Raw genomic sequence first — 18,593 nt, 5'->3', positions numbered from 1 at the left:
CAAACAGATGTCCCACAGGTGTCCTGCTGTGTGCAGCTCTGGGCTTTGATCATGGGGCAGTGGATGGAGGAAAATCCATAGGCTTTAAAACGCTGCTGTGAAGACTGGCCAAAGACGATGGGATTCAAGCAAGACGGCCCAACTTCAACTCACTTCCTGTCATTTTGTCACCTGGGTTTTGCCCACGGGTTTCCACGGACACGCCCACTTAGGAGACTTTCGGCAGGTCTGAGTCAATGGTTGACCACGCCCATTTAGGAGACTTGCTGCTACCATTTGTTAGAACTGGCGCAGTCTGCGGTAAGTAATATAATATGTATGGACTGGCTAAGTTGATTTCTTTACAATGAACCAATTGAGGTCGTCGAGAGCAGAGCATTTAAAGAGTGCTGACTGTGTTTGGCCAGCATAGTGGTGTGTCTGAGCTGCAGTGCTTTGGTTGGAGCTTTGGGGGGTGAAGAGAGTCTGTGTGTATAGAGGGTGTTTGAGCAGATGAAGCTGTCACCTCTGGAGCATCACAGCATCCTCCATCTCCCTGATGACAGCAGATTGGTGCAAATAAGCAACCCATTAGCCTGCCTGAACGTCCCTTTAATCACAGTGCTTCCGAGGGCCCTCGCATGCTCTGCCTGTCTGTCTGCCTGTCTGTCTGTCTGTCTGTCTGTCTGTCTGTCTGTCTGTCTGTCTGTCTGTCTGTCTGCCTGTCTGTCTGCCTGTCTGTCTGCCTGTCTGTCTGTCTGTCTGTCTCTCTGTCTGTCTGTCCGCCCGTCTGTCTGTCTGTCTGTCTGTCTGTCTGTCTGTCTGCATGCCTGTCTGTCTGCCTGTCTGTCTGCCTGTCTGCCTGTCTGTCTGTCTGTCTGTCTGTCTGTCTGTCCGTCCGTCCGTCCGCCCGTCCGTCTGTCTGTCTGCCTGTCTGTCTGCATGTCTGTCTGTCTGCCTGTATGTCTGTCTGCCTGCATGTCTGTCTGTCTGTCTGCCTGTCTGTCTGTCTGTCCGTCTGTCTGTCTGCATGTCTGTCTGCCTGTCTGTCTGTCTGCCTGCATGTCTGTCTGTCTGTCTGTCTGCCTGCATGTCTGCCTGTCTGTCTGCCTGTCTGTCTGTCTGTCTGCCTGCATGTCTGCCTGTCTGTCTGCCTGCATGCCTGTCTGTCTGTCTGCCTGCATGTCTGCCTGCCTGCATGTATGTCTGTCTGTCTGCCTGCATGTCTGGCTGTCTGCCTGCCTGTCTGCCTGCCTGCCTGCATGTCTGCCTGTCTGTCTGCCTGCCTGCCTGTCTGTCTGTGTGCCTGCCTGCCTGTCTGTCTGCCTGCCTGTCTGTCTGTCTGCCTGTCTGTCTGTCTGTCTGTCTGTCTGTCTGTCTGTCTGCCTGCATGTCTGTCTGCCTGCATGTCTGCCTGTCTGCCTGTCTGTCTGCCTGCATGTCTGCCTGCCTGTCTGCCTGTCTGTCTGCCTGTCTGCCTGCCTGTCTGCCTGCATGTCTGCCTGTCTGTCTGCCTGTCTGCCTGTCTGTCTGCCTGTCTGTCTGCCTGTCTGTCTGTCTGTCTGTCTGCCTGCCTGCCTGTCTGTCTGTCTGTCGGCCTGTCTGTCTGTGTGCCTGTCTGTCTGTCTGATTACTTCAGGAGATTACTGAGCTGATGGGTGTGTGCTGCTGAACGTCCCACCAGGGATAATATGGGGTATTTGGCAGACTTTGTTGCAGGATCAGTCCACCCCTTGTGTGTGTGTGTGTGTGTGTGTGTGTGTGTGTGTGTGTGTGTGTGTGTGCCAGGTGGATGAGCAAGGTTGGAGGAGCCTGCCGGTTGTGGGCTGCCAGTGTCTGGGAGGGGAGGGGAGGGGAGGGGAGGGGAGGGGAGGGGAGGGGAGGGGAGGGGAGGGGAGGGGAGGGGAGGGGAGGGGAGGGGAGGGGGCGAGAGAGAGAGACAGCGTGCCAGAGCCGGAGAATGATGATGGCTAGAATCAGTGGCTTTGAACGACATGATGCTTGTTGGTTTGCCTCAAGGAAATTCTGGGGGGAAACTGTCACCGACGTGACGTCTTCTACTGCGTAAATATAGGAACCGAGGTGGAATACGGGAATAGAGCGACATCTGTGTCTAAGGGCTTAAAGGAACACTCTGCCCATTTTCAACCAGCTTTGTATCATTAGAACATCAGTAGTATATCAGAAAACTGTAAACGGTTTTGAAGTCTGTCATTTAATTTGACAGTTATTGAGTGTTAAAGTGTGGACCAGTGACATCACTGGTCCACACTAACTCAAATTAGTAACTCATTAACTCAAATCAACTCTCAATAACTGTCAAACTAGATGAATGACTTCAAAACCGTTTACAGTTTGAGAGTTGATTTGAGTTAATGAGTTATTAATTTGAGTTAGTGTGGACCAGTGATGTCACTGGTCCACACTTTAACACTCAATAACTGTCAAATTAAATTACAGACTTCAAAACCGTTTACAGTTTTCTGATATACTACTGATGTTCTAATGATACAAAGCTGGTTGAAAATAGGCGGAGTGTTCCTTTAACAAATCCGTTGAATAATGCAGGGGGTGTTATCCTGCATTTGGCAAATTCATCCCAATGTAAGAGCATGAAAATCCCCGATGGACCCACCTGGAGTGGAGGGGAGGTGGGTGTGGCTGGTCAGACAGGTGAGTGTGAACCAGGTAGAGGACAGCGAGGCTCCTGCCAGCATTAGCACCAGGATCAGCTTCAGCATGCCCCGAATGGAGTCTGCAAACCTGGGGGAGGGCGGAGGAAGAGCGAGAGAGTAGGAGGAGGGGAAGAGGAGAGGGACTTAGATTAAAAAGTGGTACTGAGGCTAGGGCTGGACGATATGGTTAAAATCAATATCACGTTAAATAATCCAATTAATCTTTTTTTTTTTCTTCAATATTGTATTTTAAATTTTTCTGAACAATAAACAAACAGGACACACGAACAGGCTCGGACACAGGGGGGGGGGTCATCATTGAACACTACAACGTGGTGCTACCAGCCGCCCAAGGTGCTTATATGTTTATAAAAGATATTGTGCAAGGGATCCCACGCAAGGGGTCCATGAGAAACCAGCCTGGCGAGTCACCAGTCGCCCCTAACCTCATCAAGGTAGGCCAGATACGGGTCCCAAATTGCCGAAAACCTTCTAAGTGAGTTGGTCCTCAGGAACCTAAGTCTCTCCATCCGTATAACAGAGGTCATGTCCGTCAACCTCAATTGAAAAGAAGGTGAAGAGAGGGACTTCCATTCAGAATGAGTTTCTTGGCAACAGCTGTCCCCTGCGTCAGAGACTGCTGCACGGCCGTAGGGAAGTCCAGAGAGGACCCCGAGCAGCCGAAGATGGTGAGTTCTGCCTCCGGCTGTAGGGTTATTTTGTAGGTCTTGGAGTACCAGTCAAATATTTTGGCCCAGAATCCCATCAATGAAGGGCAGAACCAGAAGGCATGATATAGTGTGCCCTCTGACACCTGTCACACAGTGGTGAGGCAGAGGGGAAGATCTTGTGTAATTTATGCTTGGAATAGTGAAGACGGTGAGTGACTTTAAATTGGATCAACTGGTGGGGCACGGTGGCTCAGTGGGAGAGCTGTCGCCTCACAGTCAGAAGGTCCAGAGTTCGATTCTCGCCTGGGACACTGTGGGTGCTGTGGTTGTGTTCCCCCCCATATCTTCAGTGCCTACTGCCCAGGTGGGGTATCTCGTCGTAAGGGCCTTTCTGTCTGTGTGGAGTTTGCATGTTCTCCCCGTGCTCCCCCAGGGGGGCTCCTCCGTATATAACCCCCCCATTAAAAACATGCAGAAAATCAGATCGTCATCGTCATCTGACCAGTGACGACAACATCCGAAGTTGGTCCCCGGGCGCTGTACGAGAAAGCGACCACTGCTCCTGGCCTGCCCCCCCGGAGGAAAAGGACAAGCCAGGATGGGTTAAATGCAGAGGAGAAATTTCACCGGCCACCGTCAGCATGAGTGTGTTTGTGGCCATGCATGTGTTGATGTGTGATCGTGTGACAATAAAGACGGGCTTGTCCGTCTGAAATCGTGTCGTGGTGTCTGCTATTAACTGAGCAGAGTTGTACCACAGACAGACTCCTTTCCCATAAGATGTCAGATAAATCATTACGGAGTTCTGCCTGCCACGCTTCTCTAATCCTCTCAGTAGAGGCCGCGGTGCAGTTGTCAATGTTCATCATATTGAAATGTTTGGTGTGATGTCAAACCAACCTGAAATTTTCAAATAATATTCCTCTCGTACTTAATTTTGTCAGTTTCTAAATAAAATGTGCTTGTTCTCATCATCAGTTCACACAGCAGAAATGTGCACCTCGAAATCCCTAAATCACCATAATATGATCACAATATAATGAATCCCACTGAAAGACGATAATATTGAATTATCACTCAGCCCTCCCTGGACTGAGGCAAGGTAGACCATTTTCAACCTCAGACCTCAGACCTCCAAACCAGGAACACAGCGGGAGAGACGGCAGACAGAGTGAGACACCGCAGTGGGTAAAGGAAGACTGCTCCAATTCTCCAAAAGCAAAAGAAGCATCCTTCAACACAGCATTGCCATATCTCAGTGGCACGTCTCTTCTGTCACTTTGTGTCATAATCTATTACTGCAGACACACACTGCTTCAGCAGTAATCTATTACTGCAGACACACACTGCTTCAGCAGTAATCTATTACTGCAGACACACACTGCTTCAGCAGTAATCTATTACTGCAGACACACACTGCTTCAGCAGTAATCTATTACTGCAGACACACACTGCTTCAGCAGTAATCTATTACTGCAGACACACACTGCTTCAGCAGTAATCTATTACTGCAGACACACACTGCTTCAGCGGTAATCTATTACTGCAGACACACACTGCTTCAGCAGTAATCTATTACTGCAGACACACACTGCTTCAGCAGTAATCTATTACTGCAGACACACACTGCTTCAGCAGTAATCTATTACTGCAGACACACACTGCTTCAGCAGTAATCTATTACTGCAGACACACACTGCTTCAGCAGTAATCTATTACTGCAGACACACACTGCTTCAGCAGCAGCAGGCCACGTCGTTTCCTCGCCCCCCCCCCTCGTGTTTCTCAGTGCCTCGGCTGGACTTGACATTAGACACCCAGACACCAGAATACCAAGAGAAGAGTTGATTCAATTTGTCTCACCAGCTAAGCAGACAGACCTCGGATGTGCATTGTTCTATATTGGTTGAAGACATCTGGCGGTTCCTAAACCCACTTGAGTATTGTTGTTTCTTTTTCGCAGACTCTTATGAACCCTGGCTGTTTTGTTTTATAGCTCTTCTCCACTCCTCTGGGTCTGCATACAGTACAGACACCGGTGAGTGCTTAGATGAAGCTACACGGAAGACTGTAGCCAAGACAGACACTAATTGCCTTTGTTATGCGCTGCTCGAGAGGCGAGGGCTGAACTTGACAATGGATATCTGGTATATCTATATCTCTGCGTGTGTGGGGATTGTCTAATTAGTTTGGCTAAGTCGTGAAGTTCTGTCAGTTTGCTGAGGGCCAGGGGATGAGGAAGGAAAATCATTTTTTTGGACAGCTACACAAGAACATCTCCCCTCAAACCTGTTCCTCCGGCGTGCTATTTTTAGATGACATTATTGTCTACTGGGCTTTCAGGAGCTGTCATTCAGTGAACGCTTGACCCGATGGTCTAGAACACATAACTGGTTGTGTACAGGAATAAATCAGAACATTGAGCAATGTTCTATATATTCATACCATTGGGAGTCCAAACTGCCATGAGGGAATCCAGCCCAAAGGGCACACAAAAAAAAAATCAAGTTTGCACAGTGCGACAAACTCCTTTCTAATATGAATGTATGACAACTGATACAGCCAGCCATAGTATAAGTGTTTCAAAGAATGTGCGCTAACTGTACTGGAGGAGGGGCTTTGGTGAGAGGGCCCAGTGACTAGCCTGGTAAACCAGCCGGTCACGTGAACTCACATTTCATTTCGTTCATCCAGACCAGGGGTGGGCAACTGGCGGCCCCCGACCTCACTCAGTGTGGCAGTGTGGCCCCCCTGGGTCAATAAAAAAAAAATCTTCTTCTTCTTTTTTTTACAAGGCAGACGTTTTTGTTAGGTTAGGTTAGACCACCAAAATCTGTGTTTTTATTTTACTGTACAACCCCGAACATGGCGCTAATGGCGTTAGCATTGTCCATCCACATACTGTTTAACGTTAGCATTTGAGCAAACGCTATTGTAACAAACTATATCCAGGATGCACATTGCACATGCAACATTACTAATCTGATTAATATCACATAATGTGGGTGATGTACCCCATCAAATTGCTGTAGCGTGCTGTTTTAAAGCTCGAGCAAAGTTTCTGGTGTCATCTGAATGGAATAATTACTAAATTTTTATATGAAAAATAATATAAATGTTGGTATAATAAACTTTGATTACCAGTCCTTTTCATCAAATTAGTAGCTATAATTGGGAGTGATGGTGTTACAGTAGGCCACTGGTGGAAGTGCACGGTCACAATCTGGCCCTCTGGTAGCGAGGACATTATTTGTATGGCCCTCTCTATCATCAAAGTTGCCCATCCTTTGATCCAGACCGGCGTCTGGCCTCAAGCTTCTGGTAGAACGAAATGAAATGTGAGTTGACGTGACCGGCCGGTTTAGCAGGCTACCCAGTGACTGCCTCTACCCAGTGACTGCCTCTACCCAGTGACTGCCTCTACCCAGTGACTGCCTCTACCCAGTGAGTGCCTCTACCCAGTGACTGCCTCTACCCAGTGACTGCCTCTACCCAGTGACTGCCTCTACCCAGTGACTGCCTCTACCCAGTGACTGCCTCTACCCAGTGACTGCCTCTACCCAGTGACTGCCTCTACCCAGTGACTGCCTCTACCCAGTGAGTGCCTCTACCCAGTGACTGCCTCTACCCAGTGACTGCCTCTACCCAGTGACTGCCTCTACCCAGTGACTGCCTCTACCCAGTGACTGCCTCTACCCAGTGACTGCCTCTACCCAGTGAGTGACTGCCTCTACCCAGTGACTGCCTCTACCCAGTGAGTGACTTCCTCTACCCAGTGAGTGACTGCCTCTACCCAGTGAGTGACTGCCTCTACCCAGTGACTGCCTCTACCCAGTGACTGCCTCTACCCAGTGACTGCCTCTACCCAGAAAAGTCTGCCGTCTCTGCCCACAGCTACACCCCTCACATCCAAATCTTCCATCTGCCACTGATTGGCTCCCGTCCACAACCCTTCAGCATTCCCCAGTGCCATAGAGGGACTAAATCCTGAGCCTGCACCCAGCCAAGACCCCATGTCTTTGGGTAGCGGATCAGAGCCCATCCCAATCTGATCCTAGGGAGAAAAGCCCTAAGTAGCTTATTTTTCCGAAACTCTACCTCTGATGGTCCCTGAATCCACTCTGATAAAAGGCCTGTTCGCTGATCGGGTGCACCAGAGCTTGAATTAAACTAATACGACATGAGTGGAGTTTGGATTTTGAAAGCGGCCAACTTATAAACTGCCACGATATGGTATCATTGCAATTATTGCATTTTTGTTGCCTGTCATAACTCAACACACACACACACACACACACACACACACAAAAACATTCTAGGGCATAGACAGAACTTATCTCACCCCGCGCAGACTACATGCGATGAAACTGATAAATGATCCCTCTTGCAGTCTCTGTACTTTGAAGGCTCCTGGCACTTTTATCCACATGGTGGGGGAGTGTCCTCCAGTGGTTCAGTTTTGGTGCAACGTGTCTGCTAAGTTGTCTGAATTAATATCTACAACAATCCCAATGACTGCTTCCACGTTACTGCTGAATGACTTGTCCGGGGTCAATATGCCCAAAGCCACAAAGCGTACTGTACCAGCTGGTATTACAGCTGCGAAAAAGATGATTGCGATGCGTTGGAAGCCTCCTCACTCTCTTACCATTAGGCAATGAGTGCTTACTTATTTAGATGTCGTGTACCTGGAGATGTCAACTGCTAGAATAAACGGTGCAAGTGAATCTACCTTAATCAACTGGCAGAATGTTATCAATTCACTCAAAGATTTCTTAGCATGATCCTCTTTTTCGATACCAGACCTTGACCAGTATTTCTTTTTAAAATCTTACTCCCCTGAAGTGTGTAATTGTTGTATCTGGGGGGGGGGGGGGGGGGGGGGGGGGGGGGGTGGCGCCATACATTTCATTTGATTTCATTTGATTTCATTTTAATTTATCGTCATGTCTGTTTTGTTTTCTTCTTCTTTTGTTTTCTTTTACGGGTGGTGCTCTGAATTTGGCAGTCTGTGATGTCAGTGGTTGCTATCTAAAGAATTTATATAATCCTTATGAGCCCAGTGATCCACACCCCTATTGCTGCTGCGGCGGAATTTGCATTGAGATTCTGAGGAGATATTTCTCTGTGCTGGGATCCCTATGGACTATAGTCTATCTAGGTTAGGAGGTATGGATGCATTTCGGTGCATCGCTTGCTGCCAGTTTATGGCTTTACCTGACTATTTGTCTGTTTGTTTATCATTGTTTTGTCTTGTCTGTTTGTTTTTTTGTCATGGAAATGATCTGTGAACTGAAAGTGAAAAATAAAAAACATTTGATCACAAAAAAAAAACATTCTAGGGCAGTGGTTCTCAACTGGTGGGTCGGGACCCAAACCTGGGTCGCGGGGGCCACATTGAGTGGGTGATGGATGTGGGGTCACGGGGGCCACATTGAGTGGGTCGTGGATGTGGGGTCGCGGGGGCCACATTGAGTGGGTCGTGGATGTGGGGTTGCGGGGGCCACATTGAGTGGGTCGTGGATGTGGGTTGCGGGGGCCACATTGAGTGGGTCGTGGATGTGGGTCGCGGGGGCCACATTGAGTGGGTCGTGGATGTGGGGTCGCGGGGGCCACATTGAGTGGGTCGTGGATGTGGGTCGCGGGGGCCACATTGAGTGGGTCGTGGATGTGGGTTGCGGGGGCCACATTGAGTGGGTCGTGGATGTGGGTCGCGGGGGCCACATTGAGTGGGTCGTGGATGTGGGGTTGCGGGGGCCACATTGAGTGGGTCGTGGATGTGTGCATGAAAAAGGACGGCGGGAGAGTGAAGATCCTCGTATTCTTTGACACTAGAAGACCTAATGCAATAAATGCATCCATTGGTATCAAACTTGTGATGCTAGCTTGTCATGCAGGGGGGGGGGGGGGGGGTGGGGGGAAGGGGGGTAAAGGTAAAGAGGTCTACAATAATGCTCCAAGGTTACGCTACATTTTTGGCAAGGGAAAAATATGAAATTTGGATCGCGACTCACATGACCAAGGAAAGATGTGGGTGGTGAGGCTAGCTAGACCAGTTGAGACCCACTGTTCTAGGGGATTGTTTTTCTGTAATGGCTGCTGAGAGAGGGGCCGCCACGTCTTCTTGTGAGGTAACGCCTGAATTAAAAGCCTATCATTTTCACTCCCCTAACAGGATTTATCGGGCTTAAAGATAGCATCATTTAAAATCATGTCGCGTCACTTTCCATTTTCTCTACTCCTCATGTCTGCGGGGAATGATGCAATAGTCGTTCACTCTGATACGATCATTTGAGCCGGTGTACGTTTTTCGCTGTGGGACATGCAAGACAATTACCAAACAGATGTAAGATGGTATAATGTGATGACCAGCAGGCTATCACAGAGGGGCCCCTGCTTATTGGCAAAACAAATGAGGCTGTGTGGGTCCTATTTGCTCTATCAAATCCCTTATTAACCCTGAAGTATATTGTCTGGCGGGAACCTTTGGGAGCACAACCTGGTTCTCTGTTCCTGCTCCTCCATCCTCTCCCCCTCTCTGCAGTCTCTTCCTGGGGGCTCGTAATGAGAAGATACATTCTACTTTTCACTCTCCCTGATCTGTGAGGAAGCGACGCCACCTTCATGCTGCCTCTGCCTGGGCCACACAATTAAAGAGCTGCCAGACACGTTGTCAGATGTTTTCCATGATGGGTGCCACACCTTCTAGCATCCACCACTAATTGACCTCGCTGCATCAAGCTCCTTGCCATTCATCTATTATCCATCTGTGCAACACAAGAATCCAATTAAGCAAAGCAGTGTTTTTTTGTTTTTGTTTGCAAGGGCAAGCGCTAACCCATCATCCTCTCCCCAAATAAACTTTGGCTTGCAGGGGCTCAAACTATTTAAAATGTGCTACTGCAACACAAAAAGATTTTAATAGGGGCCATTTGTCTGCTCCCTGTGGCAAGTAGTTGTGCCTAGCTAGAGGCAGAGGGACAGATAGTGGCAGATAATAACTCACATCTTGACATGAACATCTGCAGGGTGGCTAGTGGGAGAGAGGAGGGACAAAAATCTCTCCCTATCCAGTCCACCAGGACAGGTTAGCCAGGGGAAATGTATCTAATAACATTCATAATAACTAATAATTATGAGGACAGGCTAGCCAGGGAAATGACCTCACCTGCCCTATTGGCGCGCACGTGTGGGTTGCTCACTAAATGTTATTGCATCAGTGATGTCACAGTGCCTCCTTGTGTGTCTGTGTGTGTGTGTGTGCCCCATTATATCACTGATGACATCGCAGTGTGGGTGTGTGTGTGCCCCCCCCCTATGACATCACTGATCAGTCTTGTCACAATGCCTCCGTGTATGTGTGTGTGTGTGTGTGTGTGACATCACTGATCAGTCTTGTCACAATGCCTCCTTGTGTGTGTGTGTGTGCGCGCGCGCCCTTATGACATCACTTTTGACATCATCGTTGATGACATCATCACTGATGACATCACATCATTAGCTAATTAGCCTAATTTAAAAATCCGGCTCCGTCAGGTCACCCACACGGGTGCCCTTTACGCACCCTGAAGGTTTCAGCCCGATCGCACGTAAAACGGCATAGCTGTGGCCAAACACAACTTTAAACAAACAGACAAACAAAGTCCACATACTCAAACGTATATAGATAATAGGGGTGCACCGATCACGTGTTTTGCCACGATCACCGATTGCCTATGGGAAATATCTGCCCAACCGATCATCAACCGATCACCGATTACCGATCACCGATATATAAACTCCTCAAAGAAAGTTTGGAAACGTTATTTTAGGTCGATTATTTCTCCCCTTTAATAATACCAATTGGCATTGTATTTTATATCGTTGGAAAGCCTGATTAGTGATAGGGCCTTTTATATATATATATATATATATATATATATATATATATATATATATATATATATAAAAATATCGGCAATCAGCCGAAATATCGGCAATCAGCCGATCGCATATTTGAGGTCAAAATCGGCCGATACAGATTGCTTGCCGATCGATCGGTGCACCCCTAATAGATAACATTAATAATACCTAATAATAATGACAAGCTAGCCAGGGAAAGGTGTCTAATAACGGCATATTGCACCCTAGCATTTGGGACAAAGGTAGGAGGATGGGAAGACGGAGAAAGAGCAAAAGAAGGCAGCGTTGGATAAGGCGAGGGAGAGCGAAGAAAGAAATGAAAGATACTGGGACAGCTCCTGTTTCTAAAACATTTGAACTAATCAAGAAGGAACCCCAGCTGGCTCATCTAGGGCTCCGTCCCTCGACGGGACGTCCCAATCAGGGAGGAGACGTGAGACGGAGAGCAATCAGCCAGGTGACTGAAGATGCTTAATGAGTTTGTCTGCTTCCCGCGGTGTACCGCAATAAATACCCCAGCAGCAGCTGCCACTAATCACAACAGGTGAACACCTCATTCACATTCTGGCTTAACATCATGAGACATCAACTCACACCAAGCTTCTTCAGCAACACATGTGCCGTTTTATGGGTATAAGGAGACAGCTGTTAACATCTTACAGCCATCACCATTTACAGTTCATGGTGCTTGGAAAACCTAGCATAACAAAATGAACTGAGGCAAGGGCAAACAGTCTGGACTGATGCTCCTATTTAGCTGTGTCTTCATCTGTCCTTGAGTCTGGACTGATGCTCTTATTTAGCTGTGTCTTCATCTGTCCTTGAGTCTGGACTGATGCTCTTATTTAGCTGTGTCTTCATCTGTCCTTGAGTCTGGACTGATGCTCTTATTTAGCTGTGTCTTCATGTGTCCTTGAGTCTGGACTGATGCTCTTATTTAGCTGTGTCTTCATCTGTCCTTGAGTCTGGACTGATGCTCTTATTTAGCTGTGTCTTCATGTGTCCTTGAGTCTGGACTGATGCTCTTATTTAGCTGTGTCTTCATGTGTCCTTGAGTCTGGACTGATGCTCCTATTTAGCTGTGTCTTCATCTGTCCTTGAGTCTGGACTGATGCTCTTATTTAGCTGTGTCTTCATGTGTCCTTGTCCATGTGTCCTATGAACACACCGCCACAGAAGGTCAATTACAGCAAAGAGCGCAGACAAGTTCACCATGCTTAGCTGAAGCTCCTCGGACTGAAATCTTATTTCTTTTGAATCCTACTGACAAAATCTCTCAACTCACAGGATGACAGCTTAGCAAGATTCTGTCCCATAAACGAGATCGATTTGATTCAATGAGTCATTTACATGCCACTGCCAATACCGCCATTAAGGCATTATATAGTCTGATTAGGATGTTTACATGATGAGAGTATATAAACTGACAACTCCTCCATAACACTACTGTTTAGGCTACATGGCTTAAGCATTTATTTTGATTATCCACAGAAAGAAACTGTGGAAATGGCTTTTTCTTTCGAAAAATAAAGCATAAATGCTCATCACTATCAATTTTAACCAAAGCGATTACAGTCTTGATTCTGCTGTACCACATGATGTTATCTACCACATCACATGTTGTTCATTGTAGCCATAAGCCCATGTCTGTTAGGGGTGGGGGAAAAAATCGATACACCATAGTATCGCGATATTTTGCCTGACGATATTGTATCGATATTGGGAAACATTTTTTTTTTTTTTTTTTTTGCAGGCCAGGCCATGCCAGGCCACCGGGCTACTATAAACTTTAGTTCCAAGGCCAGCAGTAAACAAACGGTAGCATATTTTCATTTTGTTTTAACAGTAACAGTTTTCTCAGAACAGTAATTTACAAATTCCCCAGTTACTGAATGGGCTGCACAAGATGTCTTGTGCAAGTGAAGTGAAGTTGCATTGTTCAAAAACTACCTAAGTACAGTAGTCCACACACACATCCAGTTATGGTGGACTCTAAGTAGACTGTAACAAACAGTTCAGTTTGTCAGGTGCATGCAACTATGACATGACTTTATGAAAGTTGTTGGTCTGTCTACTTGACAATGTTGCTGCAATAAAATGGTTGAAGTCAGATGTACAGACTGGAAAAGTGTTCTTATATAAACCAGATGTTGACAAAGTTTTCCTTTGGAGACATCATTTGCAGTTGAAAAAGTAAGAAATCGCAATATATCGAGATATCGCAATATCGCAATACTATCGTATCGTGGCTCAAGTATCGTTTTAGTATCGTATCGTGGGCATCTGGTGATTCCCACCCCTAATGTCTGTTGTAATTATTAAACAATGCTTTTGGGAAAGCGTTTAGAAAGCAGCCCCCTGGTAACCCAGCGTCTGTGGATGTAGATACAGAGTGAGGATTGGTGGACACAGGTGATTCCTCCATCAGTGATGTAGACCAGAGAGGAAACTTTATAATGGAGCTGTGGGAAGTGGGAACTAGTGCGACCAATGAGTCTCCAGGATGGCACTGTCCATAATTTCCTGTATTCCTGATAATTGGTAGTTGGCAACCAAGCAGGTTTTTGGGGGCTAGTTGCGTGCAGTTGTGCAGCACTTGGAAAATGCACATCACGTCCCTCAAATTAGAGGATGCTGATGGAACGAACATACCTATCCTGCCACTTTCACCAGGATTTCATCAGCAGAAATATATTCTTCAAGCAGTTGTGGATGCCGATGGCAGATATGGGTGAGAATCACTCCTTAAGCTAGATCAGTACAGGCTACAGTTCCCTTCTATCTCTCCATATAAGAATGGTGAGCTGGACACATACTTGACCATAGTTCAAGAAATGTGACATGTCTTAAGTGGTATTTATTCATGTGATTAAGATTATAGTACTCCACATTAGGGCTGCAACTAACGCTTATTTTCATAATAGATTAATCTGTCGATTATATTCTCGATTAATCGATTAATTGTTTGATCTAGAAAATGTCTAGAAAATGGTAGCAAATGACGATCAGTGTTTCCAAAAGCCCAAGATGACGCCCTCAAATGTCTTGTTTTGTCAACAACTGAAAGATAATATCAGTTTACTGTCATACAGGAGTAAAGAAACCAGAAAATATTCACATTTAAGAAGCTGGAATCAGAGAATTTAGACCTTTTCTCTTAAAATTGTACTCAAAACGATTCATCGGTTATCAAAATAGTTGTCGATTAATTTTCTGACGATCGACTAATCGATTAATCGTTGCAGCTCTACTCCACATATTACTACGATTATGCTTACTTCTACTATAACCATAAATGCATTAGCATAATCAGAGTATGGTAGTTACATAGGCTCTGTCTTAATCACATTATTATCTTAATCGAATTAAAACCATTTCTATGTGCATGTTAATCAGAATCAGAATCAGAATCAGAATCAGATAATGTAACTAGTGGTACTGGTCTTTTATTTACAAGCCCTGGTTTGCTGGTAATTGGGCAGTGTGAACCTAAACGAACCAAATCCAAAAGTGGAACAAGTGAAACACTTCCACTTAGAAACTGCAGGTGTGAAGTGAACCCTGCCGACCAAGCCACTTGTGCATTTCATCAGTTGCACAGAGACAGTCCAGAGTCCGCTCAGTGCAAAGCAATGTGCCGCCCAAGTCATTCAAGCTGAATTTCCCTGAACCATCTACTGCTGTTCTGAAGAAAGACTTAATATCCCTCCACCATGACTCAAGAGTCGTCCGTGCAATCAACGGGAATAATTCAACAGGCCTGTTTACATAATACTTTCAGCACATGCTGCAAATAGCTTCATTGATCAGCAGTGTGAGTTATGGGGCTCATTTCCCTGATTACAAGAAGAAGAAAACATTGGGCCCTGCCTGGAAGTGCTGATTGGGGGCCGGGCGCTTGCGATAAACGCGTATCGGCCAGCGGGAGAATGAATGGCGCTGCTTCTGCAGACTCCACACTTTGTCTTTGCAGTGCGGCTCTCTCTCTCTATCCATCAATGCGGGCGAAGTGCGATTGCATTAGCATCCATCCCCCCTCGCTCGATCACAACGTGGCCGCATTTAGATCATATATTAAGAGAGAGAGAGAGTAGATGAGCCTTTACCCCCAAACAACCCGCCACTGTTAACACATACGAGGGGTGAATATTTACTATGTTATGGATAATATTATACAAGTCATTCTTCGCAAGTGTCAGGGGGGACAGATTGAAGTACAAGCTGCAGGAATGCAAAATGACCTCGTATTGTTTGCCGGCACAGCCAAGGTTATCATACAGAAATGTGAATACTGAACATTCCCATGCAAACTGAATGGAAGCATAGTACACTAAGCGAGTGTAAAGGAAGATTTGTAGTAAACACTGTTCTAATTTGACGCCTCAACGCTTTCACGGACATCGTTGTGGAGTGTTATGAGCGAGCTCATTACAGGGAAGATCTCACACACCACCAGTCGTCTGGATGCTGTCTTAGATGTGTGGGAAAAGACCTCACGAACTAGGCGAGTCAGACCTCACTGACTTGGGGCAGCACCGCACAGTGGCAGTAGACAGTGTTGGCAGATTTGGCCGGGAGCATTCAAGTGATCTGACCTTCAAGCTGATGTTCATGTTTTGAACGTTGTTTGAAACCATATTCAACGGTCACTCGTGCAATGAGAAAGTCCTAGATACAACGAGATTGATGAGAAGAGAACACTGGGTGAAAGCTTACCTGGCCATTGCAATTCCAAACACACAGCCGCCCACAATGGACCAGAACCCAATCCAACCTGCATCCACCTGTATAAGGGGAATCAGGGGAGGAGAGGAGAGGAGAGGAGGGGAGAGGAGGGGAGGAGGAGAAGAGAGGAGAGGAGGGGAGATGAGATTAGATGAGAGGAGAGGAGAGGAGAGGCGAGGAGGAGAAGAGAGGAGAGGAGGGGAGAGGAGAGGAGGGGAGGGGAGGAGGAGAAGAGAGAGGAGAGGAGATGAGATTAGATGAGAGGAGAGGAGAGGAGAGGAGGGGAGAGGAGGAGAGGAGGAGGAGAAGAGAGGAGAGGAGAGGAGAGGAGGAGAGAGGAGGGGAGGGGAGAGGAGAGGAGAAGAGAGGAGAGGAGATTAGATGAGATGAGAGGAGAGGAGAGGAGGGGAGGGGAGGAGGAGAAGAGAGAGGAGAGGAGATGAGATTAATTGAGAGGAGAGGAGAGGAGGAGGAGAAGAGAGGAGAGGAGAGGAGGGGAGAGGAGAGGAGGGGAGGGGAGAGGAGGAGAAGAGAGGAGAGGAGAGGAGAGGAGGAGAGGAGAGGAGAGGAGAGCAGAGGAGAGGAGAGGAGAGGAGAGGAGAGGAGAGGAGAGGAGAGGAGAGGAGAGGAGAGGAGAAAAGAGAAGAGTATTCAGTGTTGGGCATGCCGTACACGGCTGTCAGTACAGAGCTAGACAGAGAGCAGGCACAAAGTGTCTGAAGTCTGCCGAGGCCTGTCAATCAATAAGGCTAGCAAATTGCAAGGCAGCATTGTGGCTGGAGAGAATGAAACTGGCCTCTGAGTGTGTGTGTGTGTGTGTGTGTGTGTGTGTGTCGGGTTGATGTCTTTTCTTATTTACACGTATAAAAAGCAAAATGCACACACTTAACCTGACAGATGGAAAGAGAGGACGTCATGACCAAGGGTCTACCGGCACGGCAGAATCAGTGTGCGGACAAGTCTAGCACATGTGTACACACACACACACACACACACACGCACGCACACGCACACACACACACGACCAATCAGTGCGTGGCACACAGGAGGAGAGGACGTCTCTGCGTGCCAATGAAGGTGTTTGACTCCCATCAATCTCCCTGAGGCAATAACTCATGTGCAACCAAACTCAACCAGATGGGGGATGAGACCGCAAGGGAGCAGAATCTAAAGTAGGATCGGATGCTTTTTGTTTAATTATACACTGCCGCGCGCTGTCAGAAGAGTCTATAATGAAGAGAAGTGGACTATTAAAGATATTAAATGAAAAATGTATTCAGGCCCAGTAAGTGATAAATGTCATTACGTTTGCCTGAGGCGTCTAAATTACAGCCCTCCTCCTAGTAGTTGTTCACAACAACATAGTCGATAGGGGCGAGCCTTCTGCGCGATGCTGAAAGCTCACTGGGAAGGCGCCCATCTCTTGTTTACAGGGCCTGAGGTGCAGTGAACTGGATCTTTGCCATAGAGAGGCAAAGTGACCGCCTACTTCCTGCTTCAGCACTGTACCAGAGATTTTCATCCGCCATTTATTTTCCCATCCACATTTCGTAAAATGCGTATAAAAATAGTTTTACTGGTTCAAACCAAACGGTACAGATATATTTAGAAACAGGAGAGACCGCATAACATTTCACTGGGACCAAAACGATAAAAAAATGTCGGGTTTAAAGAAAATATTTTTTTTATGTTTTTTTTAAGTGTTGGTCCGAGTGAAATGTTCTATGGTCTCTCCCGATTACAGCGTTAGAACTACGAAGTACAACTATTTTATAAGCATTTTACGAAATGTCTATGGGAAAATAAATGGCGGATGAAAATCTCTGGTACAGTGCTGAAGCAGGAAGTGACGTTCTACTTTGCCTCTCTATAGAGACACCTCAGAAATATCATCAGCACCGCCCCCTGCCACCTATTACTACCAGTTATTATCTAGCGGTATGTAGGTCGGGTTGGGTATCATAGCCATATCATTTGACATACGCTGTTTTGCACCGTTTTAGGAAACTAAACAAAAATTGCTTGACGAGCCATTTTAATTCTGGAATGCAAATCACCATCTTTCATGTGCAGGTTGAGAGTTAATTAACTGCGGTATTCTTAGTGCCTTGGAAGCCGAAAAAGGCCTGATTTGAAGCGTAATCATGTCTGCTATTTTGTGATTGTGTCAATAAGCTTGAGATGGCTTGTGTTAGAGTCGGGGAAGCCAGGAGGACTCCAGGCTTTTGACACATGAATGTGTTTATTTTCCTTATTTCTCTCTCTTCTTATAAGCCCTTTAAGCCGATAATCAAAGACCTCGTCCTTAGCTTTAGTTTGACACGGTATTCCTACACCAATTCACTTGCTGTAATCCCACAAAAGCCATCAAACAGTCAAAAATAACCAGGAAGTATTGCCTGGAGGCAAAGTGTGCAGTCTGATAAACACAATGTTCCTGGAGTTTACAAGCCACTTTGTAAGGAAAAAAACAAAACAAATCTCTGTAATCAAACTCAAATAAGATACGACTGGATCAGCCTTCCAGCTCTGTGCTACTCTCGAGTCGGGAGCAATTACATATGAATGAGCGCAGTCAGTGTGGAACCTGTTTCCTGAGCCCAGTGGAGCTCCGTGCTCAGACCCTCTGTCTGGAGGTCTA

General features: G+C 46.7%; 1 protein-coding gene across 2 annotated transcripts in view; it reads right to left on the bottom strand.

Annotated features, from left to right (window-relative positions):
• The window catches only part of slc49a4 (solute carrier family 49 member 4), a 66,173-nt gene that overhangs the window by 14,006 nt on the left and 33,574 nt on the right, over positions 1–18,593 (bottom strand). For both annotated transcript variants that reach the window (XM_083641867.1, XM_083641866.1), the window contains exons 6-7: positions 15,944–16,011; positions 2,615–2,742 (exon numbers count right to left, since the gene is read on the bottom strand). In XM_083641867.1, coding sequence (XP_083497993.1) covers positions 2,615–2,742; positions 15,944–16,011 — 196 coding nt within the window. The remainder of the gene's footprint in view (positions 1–2,614; positions 2,743–15,943; positions 16,012–18,593) is intronic.

Source organism: Poromitra crassiceps (assembly GCF_964638095.1).
Source record: "Poromitra crassiceps genome assembly, chromosome: 8".
NCBI lineage: Eukaryota > Metazoa > Chordata > Actinopteri > Beryciformes > Melamphaidae > Poromitra > Poromitra crassiceps.
This window is presented reverse-complemented; position numbering and strand designations above follow the sequence as displayed.